The 20,642-nt window shown below is 36.3% G+C and overlaps 1 protein-coding gene across 1 annotated transcript in view; it reads left to right on the top strand.

The window, feature by feature from the left end:
- The first annotated feature begins 7,734 nt into the window (after nucleotides 1–7,734).
- LOC140152952 (aquaporin-10-like) overlaps nucleotides 7,735–20,642 on the top strand; it is a 37,742-nt gene continuing 24,834 nt past the window's right edge. Inside the window, exon 1 of the mRNA XM_072175502.1 lies at nucleotides 7,735–7,910. Coding sequence (XP_072031603.1) covers nucleotides 7,857–7,910 — 54 coding nt within the window. The 5' untranslated portion in view covers nucleotides 7,735–7,856. The remainder of the gene's footprint in view (nucleotides 7,911–20,642) is intronic.

A 20,642-nucleotide genomic window follows, 5' to 3' on the forward strand; every position in this document is an offset into this window, starting at 1 on the left:
GATTGCATGATAGGTTCCAAATTCGGCAGCTTTGTTAGTTTGACACCTGTGAAATACCCCTTTTTTTTAAATTTCGCGGAGACAATGCTCAGAATACCCCCTTTTTTCGCAATTTCGCGGTCCGCGATTTCAGTCAACAAAAAATACCCCTTTTCTGCGAAATTTAGAACACACATGGTTACCACTTTTTATGTTGACCTGGGGTACCGGGCTCACGCTGACGTACATCTCGCAGTGAACGCAAAAAACATCATGCTATGTCACTGCCAGGCTGCGCATGTGCGACCGCTGCGTTCATTTAATTGGAATTTTACTTACCTGGCTGTATTATTGAAGACCGAATTAAAAAGTCTAGTTTGCGTCTGACGTCCTGTTAACCAGACCAAATATGCCGTACTGCGCAGATCAGCAACCAATCACACCGCGCCGCTGCCCTGACGTCAGACGCAAACTAGTCGTTTTAATTCGGTCTTCAAAATAGTTGTAGTCAGCTGGTAGTAGTAGTATCAATTCAATTATAAAAAATAATAAAATTAAGTATTTCTTGGCCAAACTGGAACATGCGCGTTGCGTCCATGTAGTGAAGCGTGTACGCAGTCAGCAGTGACCGCCTAGCAGTGTAAAGGTCCGTTCATACTACCACTGCATTTGCGATGCGTTGCTTTGCGATGCGGTGCGTTGCCGCACTGCTGCCATGCCATGGTAGGCCTACTGCAAACTACTAACTTACTAGTACTGGTACGGTACGGTACTGCATTGGCATGCAATATCGCAATAAAGTTAAAGTTAAATACATTTTAACTTGGAAATGCGACGAGTTGCGGCAAAAAGTAATCAATATATCGACATAGCAAAGCAACGCATCGCAAATGCGGTGTGATACGTTCTTCTGTACCGTACCGTGCTATATTCGTGTGTGTTTTATCGCGGAGCCACTTGCACCTGGCGTTCAGAGTCTGAGTGTTCCAGTTTGGCCAAGAAATACTTAATTTGAATAGTAATTACTATTTAAAATAATAAGCATATGACCCTAAATAAACTTACCACAGTCAGTGCAGTATTTAGGTCTTTTCTTGAAAGCTCGACGTTAGAAGATTCAAATCAATGACATATAAAGGCTAGCACTAAAGCAGTATGAGTAAGCAGGGGCCCATCACGATGCTGTGCATGCTGTGTGTACAGCAATGGCAATGCAATGCAATTCACTGAAAGTTGTTCTTACTTCAGAATCATATGAGTGCCTTGGTCTCTGGGTTTTATATAATGGATGCCTAGAATGGATAAATATCAACTCCGACTGATGGAACGTTTTAAGCTTAATCAGTGCATGAGTATGAGTGCAAAACGTCGTCTGCTGCAGCTGTCCTGACCGCCGGTCTCGATCTCTCTGCGGCTCCGTTCGTTGCGTATTTTCACAGGATTTTCACCTGAATAATCGAAGTATCGGCAAATTCACAGTCTCAACAGACTCAACCCCGGACTTAACCGATCGCTTACATACCAACATAAACGGACCTGTAACTGAACTTTGACTCTATGAGGTTATTATAAAAGCTAAATTTTCTCAAAAACGGCCCATGGATACTGGAATATATATGGCTAAAATTTAGATTTTATGTTTTTCTTCGTATGGTATTCATTTGGAGTGATTTCAGTCTGTAATGAAATGGCACAGATCAAATGAATGTCTATGTTTCTCTTTGTTTTTATATTTCTAACGAAGATGCTCAAAAAATCCCTACACCACGTTAATTTGCGTATTTGAGCAATCACATTTCCCTGAATCCGCGATAGTAGTATTCAGTTAGTCAACAGGCCATAATCCTCCTTCCCCCCCTGGAATTACCTTCTATATTTATACGCCCGCCACGTCCTAAAAGCTATCTTCAGTAGATAGCGTAAAATCAGCAAAGATAAGGAAAAAAACCACTGATGATGAAAAAAAAAATGCTCATGAATTACCTTCTGTATTTTATAGGCACGTCACGTCCTAAATGCTATCTTCAGTAGATAGCGTAAAATAAACAAACAGAAATATCAACAAGTAGCGAAAAGACATTCCTAACACGCGTTAAATCTATTTAATAATTTGAATTATTTTCTGTATTTTATTAGGTCTTAAATGATATCTTCAGTATAGATAGCGAAAGAAAACATGACACATCAACATAATAGCATTTGAAGACTTTCTTATAACGCTCGTTCTACCTGGACGCTCGTTCAGCAACAATATATAGTCTAAAAGAGATGAAGATGCATGCCGTAACGGGGTATAAATGGCTGATAAAAATGCTAAATGTATGAACCACCTTCTGTAGTGTATAGGCCCGCGGCGCCCCAAATGCTATCTTCAGTTAATAACGAAAAATAAACAAACACAAACATCAATATAGCACAAGGATTTTCATTCCTAACATGCATAATTTTCTGTATTTTAGGCCCTGAATGCTAATGTATATGAATCAACTTCTGTATCGACCTCCACGCCATAATTGCTATCTTCAGTAGATAGCGGAAAAACAAGCAAATTGCTTTTAAAGTAACTTATTTTATTAGTATAGAAATTGTTTCCAGTTGTTGTACGACTTAAGACTGTCAATTACTCTAAAGAAAGTGGTTAAACATGTGATTTTCATGTTGTTTTGATTTTAATTGACTTTAATTGCAGCTGTATTTTCACCTGGCTCACGAAAATGGCCACATTAACTTATTAATGGTCGTACGCCAGCTACGGTGATTTTACAGTTATGGGAGTACAAGATTCAGCTATCCACTATACGATCTTGACCAAATACTTATTTTAATCTCGTGGCATTTTTTAAACTGTTGACTTAATTTTTCTGTATAGTAATAAACAAAAACCTTTTCAATTGAGGTATTAAGAAAATAAATTGAAAAGCAAGAAACGAGTGGACGAAAAGAAGATTTGAATCCAAATGAATTACCGTCACCAGAATGAATTCATGTACGCCAGATGTTCCAGTTAGTGAAAGATAAACAATCTGCTGGTAATCGTACTTTAAGAATGATCAATATTTTGACATTGTTTTGGGAGCGTAGTCTATAATTTAGCTGTAGGCCTATATATTGGTGAAGTTTTTGACCCCCCCCCTCCCCGGGGTCGGTACCAAATATATTTACCTGCCCCCTCTTCAGAGGATCAAAACTGTTTTGGCTCTTCATTTTTAGAGGTCCAAAGCTTTTGAGACGCCTTACTGTTTTCCAACCCCACACCAAAGTATTTATGAGCACTCCCTAAAAATAAAATTAATGTATAGGTGGCATGTTAACTAACGTTACAATGTTATATGAGACTTTCACATAGTAAATGTATAATATGAGACTTTCACATACTAGTTCCAAACCAAATATGCAGTTTGGAACGTTTTGTTTAGTCTTGTCTTGTCTTTTTTTTCTTTTCTTTTTTGTAGTCTTACACTTTAAAAATAAATAAAATAACTTATAGGGTGAATTCTAGTGCGAACATTAAACCCTAGCTTAATGTACGGAAACATTTTATGATTCCTTACTTTCATTTTGAATAAAATAAACGATTCTGTTTGGTTTCGGTATGGAAATAAGATTACGATATACAAGATGAGGTAAACCTGTGATTTCGGAAGTTAAGATGTTGTGAGCTTATGACATGTGTTAAGTTAAACTTTGATCCAACATAAAAAGATAAGAACATGTTAAATGATTGGCTTTGTTTAAGACGGGTCGGAAGGGAGCGTGAAATAACGGTGTTTGCATTTAAAACAATAATGTGCGATTTCGATCATAGATTTTTTATTTGTTTTCCACAAAATGTTAGTTTTCACTGATCATATTTCCTCTTTTAATTTCGAGCCAATTAACGAATGTGGTAAAATAAAGACAATTGCTATAATGCTATTTCATTCCATCGCCTAGAATTATCGTCAATGCGTGTTTTGGCTCGCCGCGCCGATCGTCATTGAACATCACGAAGTTGGGACGTATAAATAAGACGTAAGACGAATAACGACATACCGGTACATACAGTTTATACGTCACCGATTCAATGATACATATGCAAGAGACGTGTCAGCCATCTCTCAATCGGTGAACTCGGAATAAAACCGGAGATCTCCGGTTTAATTATAAAAATTTTACTGAAATTAAAGTACATCAGGCTTAGTCTTTCACTTGGTATTTTAATACACCATTGGGCATTTATACAATCATGCAAAGAGTAGAAATTCAGGAACAATTGAGGGCATCACTATGAAGCAAATCACATGCACGTTATGGCTTTAAACATGTTAAATATTAAGACAAATAAAGCTGACGCACAAGAGGAATGGTATAGGTTCGAGATCCCAAGGCTTGATATAGGCCTAAGGAGTATCATTTTTTTCGCGGGAGGGAGAAAACGCTTTTTAAAAAACGTTCGTTTTGATATAGGCCTATTATTGACCTTAACTCAAGAACCGCAATACCTTAAACGCAATTCACAGCCCAACTCATTTCCTATATGATCAATGTGTATTAAATATTAAGAAATACACTACGGTTTTGTGGCTAAAAGTGGAAAAATGCGACTCCATCCGTCCCACTCGTCTTAATTATTCACTTAAAAACAAACAAGCTATACGAGTAATATAAGATGTCGCGTGTCGCCGACTTCCAGTTAATTCGTACACAAAGCACTTCGCCTCCGGATTGTCTTGTGCAGTTGTGCTCGCAACTTGACTATATATGAACAGGTTGGCATTAACTAAACTATATGAACAGGATGGCATTAACTATTCTTAAGGTAAATCCTGAAACAGAATATATTTGCACAAATCTTTATTTATCAAGTTGTAAAAAAAATGATGTTGAAGAAGAGGTTGTCTCGAATTGGGCCATAGTATGTTGACGTGATTAAATCCACGTATATAAATTGGCATGGACAAATCGAAATTCGCCATTTTTGAAGACATAGTTGCAAATGAAAAATTTAAAGAACCACATACCATTCACACCAACATTTTTGTTGCATGTTTGGGTGATCTTATTAGTCACATTACAGTAGACAGTGTTAGATTTTCGTGCGTGAATGCAGTGCGTGAATCCGTGACGTCAATTTGATGTAAGAGTGCCAATTGGTTACAGCAGATGAAGTGATAATTGAACGCATTCACTACCGCGATCATTGTTTATTAGGAACTGATAAATGTATGTAGTTTGCCTGTAAAAGCTATACGAGGGGCAGTCAGTATGTTTTAAGAGTTGACTCGTGACGTCATTTGTGGATCGTTTTTTTCATGGCAATTCTCAATGATTACATGAACACTGTACCCTTATCTTTCAAACAACACATGTAAAGAAATTATATCACACATACGATTACGTAACAGCATTAGCATAAAATCAATGGTCTAGAGTCACCTGGTGAAATTGAGTCGTTTTTGTTAAGGGAAATAAGAGGCTGAAATGAGGTTTTGTTGTATTTTCTATATTTTCTCGGGAATTAAAGAATGGAGAATGCTGCCTTTTAGAACAGTAATAGAACACAAACTACCAGTTCATTAAACCATGTTTGTTGGGCTGTAAAGGTTTTAGTTTATTTAAAATGCGTGGTCAAATATGTCTTATTTTTGGCAAAAACAAGGCTTTTCTTTCTTTAAAAATCTTGATATTGCCAAAAATAGCAAACGTGGAATTTTTTTTTGCCAGTTCTGTTGATTAATATCCAAACATTTAAACGGGAGTCTCCCTAGAAAATATTTGAATCCATGATTAAAATATAACAGTTATTCTACCATTGTTACATTTATACAAAAAGTAGTGGTACAAAGAGAGAGGCCATCGTTTGAATGAGAAATTTATTTTTAAAATTTTTCTGTTCATTTCAGGTTGAGATCATCCATAAAAATTCATATGAATATTTAAATTACAATTTTCATAGCATTTTGTAATATTTTTGGCCCTATTTACATGGAATTTTGCAATTTTCGTGCATTTCCACCATGTTGTATCGGTCATCCCACCTACGCATGCGCAGATTGTTGTTTGATTTGCACCAGTTATCATCGCACTGAGTACCAGCTCTCACACGTGATCAGTCATTATATTTTAGTCTGTTTCATTTTGGAGATAATTGATGTAATTTGTAATAACTGCTTTTTCATATTCGCCATTTTTGCAGAATAATTTCGCTTCCATTCAAGCCCTAAAGTTGTTGAAGTTTCCAGACGTCCTATTTCTATCAAAGTTTAATGGCAAGTCTCATATTTTACCAAATGCAAACTGAGGACCTAGTGTTTGTTCCTGCCCAAAACTAGCCATATGCACCTTGTACTTTTGCTGTTCTCGGACATTGTAAACACGTGTTTTTTCTGTAATTTAAAAGGTCCGCCTTTTTGCGTGATTTGGCAGTGTCCCTAGACTATTGATTTTATGCTAATGCTGTTACGTAATCATGTGTATGATATAATTTTCACATGTGTTGTTTGAAAGACAAAGGTACAGTGTTTATGTAATCATTGAGAAATGCCATGAAAACAATCCACAAATGACTTCACGAGTCAACTCTTAAAACATACTGACTGCCCCTCGTATATTGCAAGCTAGTATTGCGCACACCAAACGGTAAGTATACCAATAGGGCGACATTTAAAAGTTGGTGGACCTCCTCATGGTCCAACAAAACAACCAGCTGGATCTACTTTGTTATTGTGTACAAATATGTTTTCCTTGGGCATGTTGGGATGACACCAATGTCTGAAGGCATGGGCCTACGTGTCTTTATATCTTGTCGTATAGTCCCAAGTATCTCACAATATGGGATATGATATTTGCAACGGATTTTTGAAGTTTTCTTGCGAATGAATTTACTCAAATGATGTATTGCACAAAATTATAAACCATACATACAGTGCGCATGAGTCATTATACGCCATCGCGCCACCAAGGCTATTATATATATCTGCATTTGAGATATAAAACTCTGCAATTCTTTTTAGTGGTTCTTAATAATTGGAATGGATTGTTCTTCAGAAGAGAACAAAATGGTTGGCAGCATAACATTGAAGAGAAATTAGACCTTGCACCTTTAAACGGATAAACCAAAATATATAAGGGACCGATTGTTATTTACGGCAGGGGGGGGAATGGGTGTTTTGGCAAAAATATCGACAAAAATTTCGCGTTCCCCCCCTCGCGTCCGCTCAAAATTTTCGCGTTCCCCCTTGTTTTCCCAATTTTCTCCATTTAAAATTTAAATTTAAAAATTTCAGGTTCCCCCCTCAAGACCACAAAAAAATTTACCCATTTACCCCCCCCCTGCCATAAATAACGATCGCTCCCTAAAAAGGGGTCGTTGGGTATGGCTTGAAGTTCTCGTACAACTGCTCAAACATGAATGCCAACTTTTAAGACAATGACAATTACCGTACAAATATAATGATTGGGGATTCCTTTGTCATTAATTACACATTGTTTTACAAATTTACACCATTCTTCACCACTAATATGGCACATTATGGCAAATGTCATTGAAGTATCATATTATTATACGAGATTTTGTCGGAACTCTATGGAACCGTGGCCAAAACGTCGTACTTTGTGTCACTCATAGTCATATACATGTACACATTTGACATTAATTTGTCACAATAAATGTTTAATTGTTTTGATCAAAGCTTGCTGAATATTGCTTAGTCGTATCGAAGTTTCGAGTTTCTGTATGTGGGGGAGTTTATTATTGTTGGAATAGTATTTGAAGCATAAAATACAACGGCGTGTGGCTGTAGCACAGAAAAAACTCACTTGGTCGCTTGCAGCAGCCACAGTCAGTCGTGAATTTGCGCTATCTCTCAAACAATTAGGACTATCATACCCGAAATAAAATGGATGAAGAAGTTGAAATGAAACAAGTTGATATCACGGTGGCAGGAAAACAGGTAAGATCATTTTGGACTAAAAAATCACGCAATTAAGACTTTTTTTGTTAATCTTAATCAATTTTTTCTACATCATGTATACATGTTAGTCGAATGAACGTACGTCGAAACAATTTGACAATACATGTGCAATAAAGACAAAATCAGATCGCCATTGGCAACTCGATTGATAATTAGCATGATTAGTGGGTTAAAATTGACGTGATTGCTGCCACATGAGTTGACGCTTTGAATGTCATGTGTTATTCTATATACGTTTTTTTAAATTCTACATTCAATTGTGCCTGTTGAAATCGGTATTGAAATAATTCAAAATCTTGCATTTAAAAAAAGTATTATATGTTAATGTTTATGTCTTAATTGTGTTTACAATGTGTATATAACGAAGCCATACAAACATGACGAAGTACCGTCAATGCGTATTCCGACTAAAAATAGAATAGCGGGTATAATACGTTATTTAAAAGTATAATCATTTTCATCGTCATTTATATCCATTGGAATTAATAACACCATTTTATAGAGTTTCGGAGAGCATAATTGTTTCAGTAACTTGTTTAAACATTTGGAGTTTCGGTTTTATTACAGAAGAACTTGACAGTGGATAAAACGTAATAATTTTGACTCAATAAATGGAACCATACTAATTAATTAGCCTGTAATTAGCCTACAATTGTTTTTTATAGTAGAATTTTCTACTTTTTTTTTTTTAGATATGTTTTCGGAATCAGTCGCACACTCCTCCGATACAAAATGAAGTACTCCACGGTGTAACCCCTCCTTAAATAAAAAACAATCGATTTCACCAGGGGAATAAATGTTTAGTTCTGTAACATTTACGGTGCCTTAAGCATGTTAAGGGATCTGGAATGAGCATTTTGAGAGTTTCGACAGTATTTTTTGTGGGACATGAGAGCACATCAGACATATCGAATTGCATTCTGAATACGAAGAATGTCTTTATGATATCAAATAATTTTAATTTTTTGAAATTCACGATATAATACGAGAACTGTTAAATATCAAAAATATCAATTTTTAATAATTTGCCATAAAATGTGTATTACATTGCGAATTTCCAAAAATCAAAATTATTTGATATCAGAAGGACATTCAGAATGCAATTCGATATGTCTGATGTGCTCTAATGTCCCACAATATATACTGTCCAAACGTTCATACCCCACCCCTTAAGAAGGTATATAATTTGTCCACATTGATTGGCTTCTTTGCTGTGGTCGTTCTTATTTATTTTAAGTTCAAGATCATATATGCACAATAATGATCAGGAGGAAAGCCGATACAAAATCAATTTTAAAAGAAATGTTTTAATTTTCTCTTTACATTTTTGATTGATTCGCGATTATCAAATAATGCGTAAAAGTGTGCTTCAATATTTCTCCTTGACAATTCACCTGTCATGAAAGAACTAAACGAGAACGAACAAAATTGACATGACTATACAGATGGCGTAGTCAGGGATAGACTACCGTAGAAACCCGTCTACAAGGAATAGTAGCGACTGTGATGATAGCATATTTCACGCTAGCGCCCTCCACAATATTATATCATTATGGAATTTGAGCAAATCATTTACCGACACAAGCAGGTATACAATGTATTATTTTATCTTTATTTCGCATCTCACGAGCATAGCTCACTTGGCAAGGCATAAGACTTTGGTTCTTTAGATCGGAAGATGGTGAGTTCGAGCCTCATCACGGTCACACAAAGTTTTATAAACAAAATATTGTTCAAACTTTTCATTTATATTTTCTTGCATTTTCTAAAGACTCCTTTCGTGATCATTTTTTTTTCATATTTAGTTTAATTTATTCTATTGTTTTTCTTTTATTGTTTCTTTTCTTTGTCTTTTTTTCTTGTTTAATTTAATTTTTTCTTTATTTTTCTTTGATTCATATAATATTGGCAGGATAAGGAGAGGAGGGAACTAAAGACCCATCCACCAAAAAAACGTTGACAACGTAAAGAAAGCAGCAAGTTTAAAAAGCCCCCTCCTCGGCTCACTTTTTGAAACTTGGTCCCATTTGTAAAAGATACCGTACTGATTTAATCTTTGTCATAATTATCAACTTAAAACCAGAAGTGTTATGTATCTCTAATGTGCCGATGCGATATTAAGTTGTTAGCATTCTGGAACGATCAGAAAGGTTATTATGTTGTTCTTGGCCAATATCCTATATGTTTTGTTTTATAATAATTATTAAGTTCATGACCAATGATTGAATTAAACGAATAACAAGTAGGCATGTTAATGGCAATGATGCTATTGTTTAAACGTTAAAAACGCCGATTTGCTGTTGATATTCAAAATGGGACCAAGTTTCAAAAAGTGAGCCGAGGTGGGGGCTTTTTAAACTTGCTGCTTTCTTTACGTTGTCAACGTTTTTTTGGTGGATTTTCTTTCTTTTTTATGAATGTAGCCAAGCAGCTCTAAGCTTGGAAAGTCATCGGGTTACGAAGTACTCCATAAAACGAATAAAACGAAAAATAGATATTTGAAATTATGTTATCCTTGATTTATGACAGTAAATAATTTAATAAAACTTTATCAGCCGTTTATTTTGAAAACTTGCTGGTCACTGCTACCGCGTGACTGTAATGTTAATAGGGATGCATATACATTTTAATATACCTTAATCATTCAAGGCAACTAAGAAAATGTAAATATGAACAACACATACCCAATGTTGACGATGCCAGCGAGACACAGAGTCAGTCCGATTTACTTCAAATTGAAACTATGTAGCAAGGCTTATACTACGGAAGCGTCTAAGTGCCACGACTAATTATGTTTTAATGATTGTGGTTTTTGTAGCCCTTGGATATCCAAATTTCGCGGTTGATAGTTATTTGTAGCCCTGCGGGGCAATCTAGTTGGATTTCCCTATTAAGCGGCGGTTGTTGGCGGTCTTTCGCGGTTTGTAGCAATGGAATTTAGTTTGAATTTTCAATCTTTAAGACTAATTTCTCAATCTTAATTTGGACTTTTCCCTCACCCCAATCTTTCCATTTAAGAGAGTATACCTATGTTATTGAATGCAACATATCTTGCATAATGATAATGGCTCACTTTTATACTGAACAAAACTGATTTTGGAATCTTTCAGTTTATTCGCGAAAGCCCGAGTAAAACCCACTTGGGAAGCTAACAAACAGAGGGAGTATGGTGACTGAAAAGATCAGATGTGAAAATCTATCAATTCCACACAAATTAATACAAATTAGAGTTGTATGCTTAAATGTAATAGACAGAGTATGCAAAATGGGCAAGTGGACTACGGAAAAGAGGAAAAGTCTAAGTCAGGGAGGGAAAAAGTGCTATTAAAATGACTAAAAAATTGTCGAACTCGGACGATTATGTAAAATGGGACGAAAAATTGACAAATCGGATGAAAATGTGGCAATGGATAGGGCATTTGAAAAATCGGGACGAAAAATTGACTTGGCGACTAAAATGGCGTTGCCTGGCTACGCCACTGCATGGCTGTTTTTGTTATTGTTGTTGCGATTCGTTGTTGAAGCTTTGTTGTTGTTGTTGTTGTTGTTGTTGTTGTTGTTGTTGTTGTTGTTGTTGTTGATGATGATGATGTTATGCTTTTTCATATTTATTTATTTATTTCATTCTTATTTAACCTGGGTTAACCTTTCAATGCACTGGCATTGTTCTCCCAAGGTGCCCAGGTGAAGCGTTTTAAAAACGTTTTCATGGCCTTTATATAACCCGACATTTAGTTGTTATTATGTTTTAACCAAAACCAAAACGTGTCTATAACCATGATAACATGTGTATAACATTTTACAAATGTATTTTAAAAGTGTGTTTGCTGGGAGGAATACGCCGTTGCAAAAATGGCAAATTGAAGTAAATTGAACCACCTTTGATGTTTTTTACTTTCATTGTCCTTGATAACAGGCAGGACTGCCATATTTTATTTTGACCTTGTGCGCTATATCCTCGTATTCTGCCATGCATCTATCATTAACAACGATGCTAATGGAAATGGATAAAATAATTGGAAAAGAATGGGAAAATAGATAATTGGGTAAAGCATTTAAGCACAAAAGGCAAAGAAAAAGCGCAGTGATTTATAGTGCGCTATAGTAGAAACCAGGGGGGGGGGCACTAACGACACTTAACACAAATGACCATACGGGTATGCTCCCCCGGAAATTTGACCAGAAAGCCAATATAGACTCTTGAAATTGTCTGAATATGTCTGAACTATGCAAAGCATTAATGGCCGGTTATCAGTGCGATATCGCTGACAGGTTGGCGCCAAGATCAAAATCCAAAATCAAATAATGTATCTTTTCTTTCTCAGTATATTTGAGTCATTGTTATGTAGCTTTCTATATTTGAGCAATTAGGCTCTATACATGTATTTTGTGAAAAAAGAAATCAAAATTACGGATGTCACATTTAAATAAATGTAGATAAAGTGTGCATTAGTCATGTAGAGAATATAGCATTGTATAGGTATCCAAGTACTAGTAATTGCAAATCATTTAATAAATTGTAATGGCAGTTTTGATAAAATAAAAGTAATGCAGGCCTAACGCATTATATTACAAAATTGTTGCCATAACAACGGTGCTTCTTAATGCAGGTTCCTTCATGTTATTCCTGCATGATAGAAGTCATCACATTATATTTCCATAATGTACACAGGAAAATATATAAAAACCAATAGTATAGTGAAATGCAAGCATAAAACATTATCCAGAATGTTACAACCTTTTTGAACAATATTTGCACATCTAAAAGCCGTCGATATGTACACTGATTTTAGGCGCTTCATTTAACAAAATTAATGCACTTGCTGATCGATTGCATAATTGATTGTCACCATTTTTAGGAAGGGTGACCGCACTCAGTGTGGTAACTAACGAGGAATATCACTGCTCTCTACTGCTGGTAAAGTTCTTGATTCTAAGATCCTCCTAGCCAGATTACAATTGCAAGTAAAATATTGTCTGAAAGCCAATTTGGGTTCAGAGCCAGTCGATCCACAATTGATCCAATCTTCACCCTGCGCCAGCTTCAGGAGAAATCGATAGAGCAGCAGAGACCAGTTTACATGGTCTTCATCGACTTCACCAAAGCATTCGACACCATCAATAGAGAACTACTTTGGAAATTACTGGACCATTATGGTTTCCAGACATCTTTGTCAAGATCATTCGTGAATTTCATGATGGAATGCAAGGCTAATGCAGGCAACTGCCAGTTTTGGAAGCTACATCTGACAACCTATCAGATGGTCAGCATGGAGTTTACCTCCGTTCTAGAACAGATGGCAAATTGTTCAATCTGGCTCGTCTCCGTGCGAAGACCCTTTGTCAAGCCCGGTTGTCAACTCTTTGTTCAAGAGCTTCTATATATAGCTATTTGCTGATGACACTGCCCTGGTGGCTCAATCCATTGAAGACCTGCAGAAAATGTTGGACTGTTTGTGACTGCATCAGTAGCATTTGGTCTTGCAATTAACATCAGTAAGACAGAGGCTATTTACCAACCTACCCCTGGGGTACTCTACACGTACCACGATCCTGATGTCTACATAAACGGAGAACCTGTCAAATCTGTCATCAATTTCACCTACCTGGGGAGTACGATATCCATGGACAATTCCATCGATTCGGAGATCACAAGACGCATTCAGAGTGTCACCAGTGCCTTTGGAAGAGTATGGTCCCAGCGTGGTATAAGACCATGCGACCAAATGTAAGCTGTATCGCGTGTTTGTTCTACCCTGTCTCCTGCATTCTACTGAGACGTGACTTACACACTCTATCGGAGGCATGTCAAAAGTTAACTTCCGTTCAACTTCGCCACCTTAGATGTATCATGTGTACATCATGGCAGGACCGAATCTCCAATGGAGAGGTGCTTCAAAGAGCCAAAACGGAGAGCGTAGAAGCTATCTTAGTGAAGAGCAACATGTCGTGAGGATGCCTGATGACAGATTACCGAAAGCTGTGATATATATATGGTGAACTCACAAAAGGAAAGAGAAAACGTGGTGGGCAGAAACTTCGGTATAGAGATGCTGTGAAGCATCATCTGAAGACAGCTGACTTGGATGTTGAAACATGGGAGACGAAAGTTAGTGACCGGGTCATTTGGAGGAAGAAGATCCACGATGCTGGGAAAACAGTGGAGCGGAAGCTGCGAAGCGAAAGGAGATCTAACTTCATCAACCACGATGATGCATGGCATGTGTAAAGCAAAGTGATAATGTAACAGGATTAACTACCATAGCAATAGATGTAGCCTATACAATGTTTGAATATATCGCCCTGCACTACAAGCAGGTTGCACTCGTCACCTCTGTATGGGTAGATGTGACATTTCAGACAGAAACATCACCATATGGAAATTAGGGTCAGGGGTTAGGGGTTAGAGGTTAGGGTTGGGGTTAGGGTTAGAGTTCGTTTGTCTTAATGCCACATTTATTAGTGTACATGTCTCCAATCATAGATTGAATACAGTACCGCTCTTTTCAAAGATACTAATCTTACAGGTAGACGAATCACATTTCACGCATTCCTACACCTCACTGACAGTCATCTTCTCTAGGCGTTAGGCGGCTTTTATTCGCACAATTGGGCGGTCAAAACACCAGTTTGGTGCAGCGGGGACCCAGCCGGCCAAATCCTGAGCATGCCTTGGCTCGTGGGATTCGTCTATACAAGTGATCAGCATGATATGAATATTTTATAGAATTATGATTTCTTTATCTGTGTTCTTTGACATCTATGGTTCAATGCATAGGTACCGCGTGAACGTTGCAATGCAGGGTGATATATTCAAAAATCGTTTCTCATCTATTGCTATGGTAGTTAATCCTGTTACATCATTACTTCTACGACGAATGGAAGTTCAGAAGTAAACACAGCCGATCACGACGGGTGATCGTATCAAAAATGTTGCTAAAATTGCACTTCAACTAAAGTTCAGACTATTCAAAATAGGCAACCTCTACTCAAAAGATAGAGCTGACTCATCAAAATAACTTTCATCCAAATTTAAACATTAACAGAATAGATAACATCCATTGTAAAAAATAAGTCAATGCTGATCTTTCGAAAAACGATAACAATGGACTCTAGCATCGAATGTGTAACTATCATGTGTAAAATCAAAGCTATTCGCTGTAGAAGTAGTAACAGGATTAATTACCATAGCGATAGGTGAAAACAATTTTTGAATGTATTGCCCTGCACTAGACGTACGCTGCAACCCTGCATCGCACCATTGATTATCAAAGAATAGGCATTAAACCAAGGACGTTAGAGATCACAGTTGTTTGATGACATGTAAACTGTATATCTAAACTGTTCATTTTATAGAAAATGGGAACAATGATGGCGGTATTTAGCTTACATCTTATTTGGATATGTAGAAGGGGTAGACACTTGTACAATGGCATTAGAACATCAGACAAAGACTAACAAATGGCAAGGAAATTTTTACAAAACCTTTTATCATGAAATTTAAGGAATAACTCATATTATTTGGCTATCAAATTCAAATTTAAAATGTATGTAAATAGCGCCCTCAATTTCCACACAAATGTGCAGTTTAGGAAATACGTTGATATACGCTGGCGAAGTTACGTAATTAATCGGATTAATTACCATAGCAATAGGTGAAAACAATTTTGAACATATCGCGCTGCACTACAAGCAGGTTACACTCATCACCTGTGTATGTCTGCAATCACAGGTTGAATACAATACTGGTCTTTTCAAAGATACTAATCTTACAGGTGCAAGTAATCAGCTTGATATGGTTCAATGAAGAGGTACCGCGTGACGGTACCAGTGCAGCGCGGATTATTCAAAAATTGTTTTCACCTAATTGCTATGGTAGTTAATCCGATTATTACGTAACTTCGCCAGCGTATAGAAACGAGAATCTATGCTAAAAATAGTTATAGAATAAGATGTGTATATTAGTGGGATAACTGTTGGTATTATTCAAGTCTAGAATTGAACAATATATAATAACTTGTTAGAAAAATCAATATAATAAATGGTCACATCACACAACCCTGAGATAGAAAGGAGCGGCAATAGATTACGTAATGCTTTGTTACTTTGATACCGATTTGATTTTCCGACAGGCTATTCATAAAGGTGGTACCACTGTTTCGAACAAAGGGGTTCCGCCATTAAATTGGTCACTGATCTGGCATCATATTAACGCTTTACACAACAGGCGAGTATCAATAAGTGACCACAATACAGTCATGTGTAAGCAATGGTAATATTATTTGTTGTATTTTGTATGGCGCCTTGATCATACTGGATATTGCGCCTTATAAGAATTTAATGTATGTATGTATGTAAGTGGTACCATTGTTCTCACGTATCCCAAATGTGTGTTTGTTGGGGTCTTATACCTATAAAGGAGGCTTTAGCTGTCGATGTAATCTTCTTTATCGCCCACCTGAGGCGCTTCATTTAAATAAATTGAATGCTCTTGCTGATCGATTACACATCATAATGTATTAAGACTGCCAGGTATAAGTATAGGCCTATAAAGGTTTTTTCCCAAATTTTGTATTCAAGTATAAGGACACGTGAATAAAATCATGTCGAAGACAAAATGGCCGCTAATCCGCCTATTGTCTAGACCTAGGATACATCTTCCGGTTTGGTTATGTAACCTAGGATGCTTATCCCTTCGTATAGATCCCTGGGCGAGTTCTTATGATACATCCTCTGAGGAGCAGTTTCAGATAATAGCTTTGGATTATTGGGGCAGAGGTTATCTTTTGAATTTTTTCATGACCAGTGAAGCATAGTGAAGTCTGTCAGGGACATTCGGCGCGAATTGAAAGACCATGTCACTCTCCACAAAAGAAGGTCATAAAACAACCAATTTGGTGTCTTCACTCATTACAATGTGTACCAAAAGGCCTGTGACTGTGCATGGAAATGATCTATGCTTGTTTGCTACCAGTCCGTACTTCCATTATTATTAGAACTGGTCCGCGACGCAATACAACACACGGTGGGTTTTGTTTGTAATGTACCCGGTAATTTATTGTGCATTTACTTATATGTTTTATTAGTTTTGATGACCACCATCTTGTGTTCAATTAGTCTTATTGTATTTATCTATTACCTTTTGCTTTTGTCTCATTGATTTTCCTCCAGCATATCATTTGTCATGTGCATGCATTGATCACGATAAGTTCTTCTTGCCGCATATCCAATGCATGCGCATGTCATTATCTTTTGGCCAACTGAGTGAGTTTTGTAGTACGCCGGGATGCATCTTTCCCAAATCGACAATTTGTTTCGTCATCAGACTTGTTGAAGTCTAGTTTATGAAGGGACATGAAAGTGGAACAGGGTGGATGGTAACTGTGCCCAGAACAAAAAGGGCCCGGGGGGGGGGGGTCTTCGAAAAAAAATTACGGGGATATGCCACGCAGACTTTCGGATGCTGACTTTCTCTATACCTACTTTTTGCTGTTTTTGCCACCCATCAGTATACCAATTTTTCACAAAAAACACCCAAAAAGCACCCAAATTTGCTCTAATTGTGTGCTTTTAGGGGCACTTTTGCCCAAATGCGCCCAATTGGGCGCATTGGTCTCCACTGAAAACCCACCCATCGATATACCAAAATTGCTGAAAAGGTACCCCAAAACCGTGGCACATCCCCGTATACCTTCAACCAGGGAGAACCCCCTCCGGGAAAAAGGGAATGGTGCATTAAAAATTGACACCTGTGCAAGGATTTGTGTGCATAGGATATCATGTTCACGACTACTGTATACTGTGGTCTTCGCTGGACAAGTTTGAAACAGGATATACATCCGAGAGTCGTCCGGAATTTTGAGTGCAACATATTCCTATCAAGAACAAGAAGCGGGTAATATTGTAGTAAAATCTGCAGTATGATTATTATATGATTTATTACGTAAACATTATTATACAAAACAGTGCGCTTTGCTGTGCATTCTGGTGCGTTTTGCTGTGCATTCTGGTGACGTTGTTCTTGGGTGTTGCGTGACGACCCGTAACAATATGCCATTCTGCCATAGGACAGTGATGGAAAGGTGCCTTTGTTCAAGTCAAATTGTGTTACTATCTATATTAATTATTAATAGTTAAAGTAGTAACAAGTACGAGAGTAGAAGTCAGATGCTCATCAAGACTTGGATTTGAGGTTATAGAACCTTGGTATAGTTTTTCTTGGAATATATGTTAAATAGGGCTAATCAATGATCACAATAGGGTTTAGTTCGCATTCTTGATCGACTTGGAATAAATATGGAACTAGGCCTACTGGAAGTTAATCGAAAAATAGATTTGAAACAAAACAAAGGCATACAAATTCATTGCCAATCCCAAACTATATCATCTAATTTTTAAATGAATCAACATGGATAAATCTGTATACCAAGTTGAAATCAAACTCTGTAAATAAAATGATGATTTAAGGGGGTACTACACCCATTGATTTTTTTGTGCATTTTTTTGCATTTTGTGAAGAAATTACAAAAAAAATTGGACAAAGTGGTATGCAAAATGAAGGGGCAAATCTTCTCGTTTTATTGGCGGCATCGGTATCAATGTAGCTTACATGCTTTTGAAGATAGAAGCCAAAAGGAGGTACATCACTGATGATTTAAATTCACTTCATTTTGGAAAGCTTAATATCAACGGATTTCGTTAAAATTTTGGATATGTGTTGCTAACACATTAGGGAAATAATGTTGATATGTAAAATGGGAATAAGTGGTCCCTGATGTCTTTTATGACTTCATGAACTTGGTGCTCCACAACTATCAAAAAACGAACCGGTTAAAATGCTTCTATTTTCAATGTCGAGCTATATTTTGAACTTAATTAAGCCATAGGTAACAGGTTACCACAACCACACTACAGCAATGTTGAAAAAGATTGTATTTTTTTGTCACCTATACCACCATATTAGGTAGTTTTCCGTAAGCTTCATTTTTGTGATTTTGGTAACTATTTTATATTTATTTGCCCAATCCAACTCAACTAGGCAATCTAAATTGTACTCACCATTTACATCCCAAGGTATTTTAGTATATCCACCTCACACATTTCCATTATATATCCAGTAACAGACAAAATATCAAAATTGATGCCTCATTATGACATGTATGATATCACAGACTATCACATGTATTCAAAATTGATGCCTGAATTTGACCTGAACCAATTGACCTATAACCTGACCTTTGATGACCTTATAGCCTTTTTTAATCTCTTTTCCTAACAACATATTATACAAGATACATACATGGTGTAGTATTAAATTGTCTATGTGGAAGAGATTATTTAGGCCTATTTAATTTATTCAGTGTTATAATCAGTGAGTGCATTTCTATAGATAGTATAACAAAGGATTTAATGTATTCTATTCATGTATTCTACTTGGACATGTTCAATAGAATAAATTATGGTTTGTTATGAAACACACATCTCAGTTACTAGGATACAGTAAAAAAAAAATATATAGGGCTAAAATGATTTTCTAAAATGGTTTAAAACCACTTTGTATGTAGAGATATTTTATAAGTTCAGGACATAAGATGATGAACATATTTATATACATTATAAATTTGCAACAACAAAAAGAAGATGGGTACTGATGAAAATCAGGGTATTAAATCGCCTTAAGGGTGGTCTTAACCCTGGAATTAAGGAAACTTTCGGGCTTCATAACTGCTAAATTATTAGTCTAAAGAATATAAAAGTATACATTTTAGACTGGAAATGACTTGCTGAATTCATCTGTGAGGTCCAATTTGGGCCAAAATGCTCATTTTGGAGAAAATCCCAAAAACGGGTTTTTGGCCCAAATTTTTTTCGTGCAACGTAACAAAAAAATTGTTTGGCCAAAAATTTTTTTTATTAATTTTTAAGAACTAGATAAAAATATCTAGGGACCGTTTTTTAATTTTTTTTAATTTTGACCAACTTTGAGAAATTTGACCAAAAAATGGTCAAAAAATGCAAAATTTTCAAAAAAATCATAAAAAAGCCTGATTTTCGCCCAAATTTCAAATATTTTTGGTGAAGTTGGTCAAAATTCTTGAGAAATTTGACCAAAATGGTCAAAAATGCAAAATTTTCAAAAAATCATAAAAAGCCTGATTTTCGCCCAAATTTCAAATATTTTTGGTGAAGTTGGTCAAAATTCAAAAAAATGAAAAAACGGTCCCTAGATAAAACCTGTTTTTTGGGATTTTCTCCAAAAGTGAGCATTTTGGCCCAAATTGAACCTCACAGATGAATTCATCAAGTCATTTCCATTCTAAAAATGTATACTTTTATATTCTTTAGACTAATAATTTAGCAGTTATGAGGCCAGAAAGTTTTCATAATTCCAGGGTTCAGACCAACCTTAAAGGAATACTCAGTGATTTGCTCATTCGGAAAATTGATAAAAATTATCAAAATTCAGTTCTTTGCACCTTTGTAGCAGAGATAGGCCTATGCTAACAAGAATTTTTTACACAATTTTTTTTTACACTTTCGCTCATATCACTGAATAAGCCTTTAAATGAACAACCAAACTGAAAATAAAATGGCATAGTGCAAATATTATGGAATCATGCCCAGTATACTTGTGTGATCAGAAAAGTTTAGAACTTCTCAGCTTTCCTATATAGTGTGAAGTTATAGAGAAGTACTTTAACCTGGCTCATT

Source organism: Amphiura filiformis, chromosome 5, assembly GCF_039555335.1.
Source record: "Amphiura filiformis chromosome 5, Afil_fr2py, whole genome shotgun sequence".
In the NCBI taxonomy this organism is placed as follows: Eukaryota; Metazoa; Echinodermata; class Ophiuroidea; order Amphilepidida; family Amphiuridae; genus Amphiura; species Amphiura filiformis.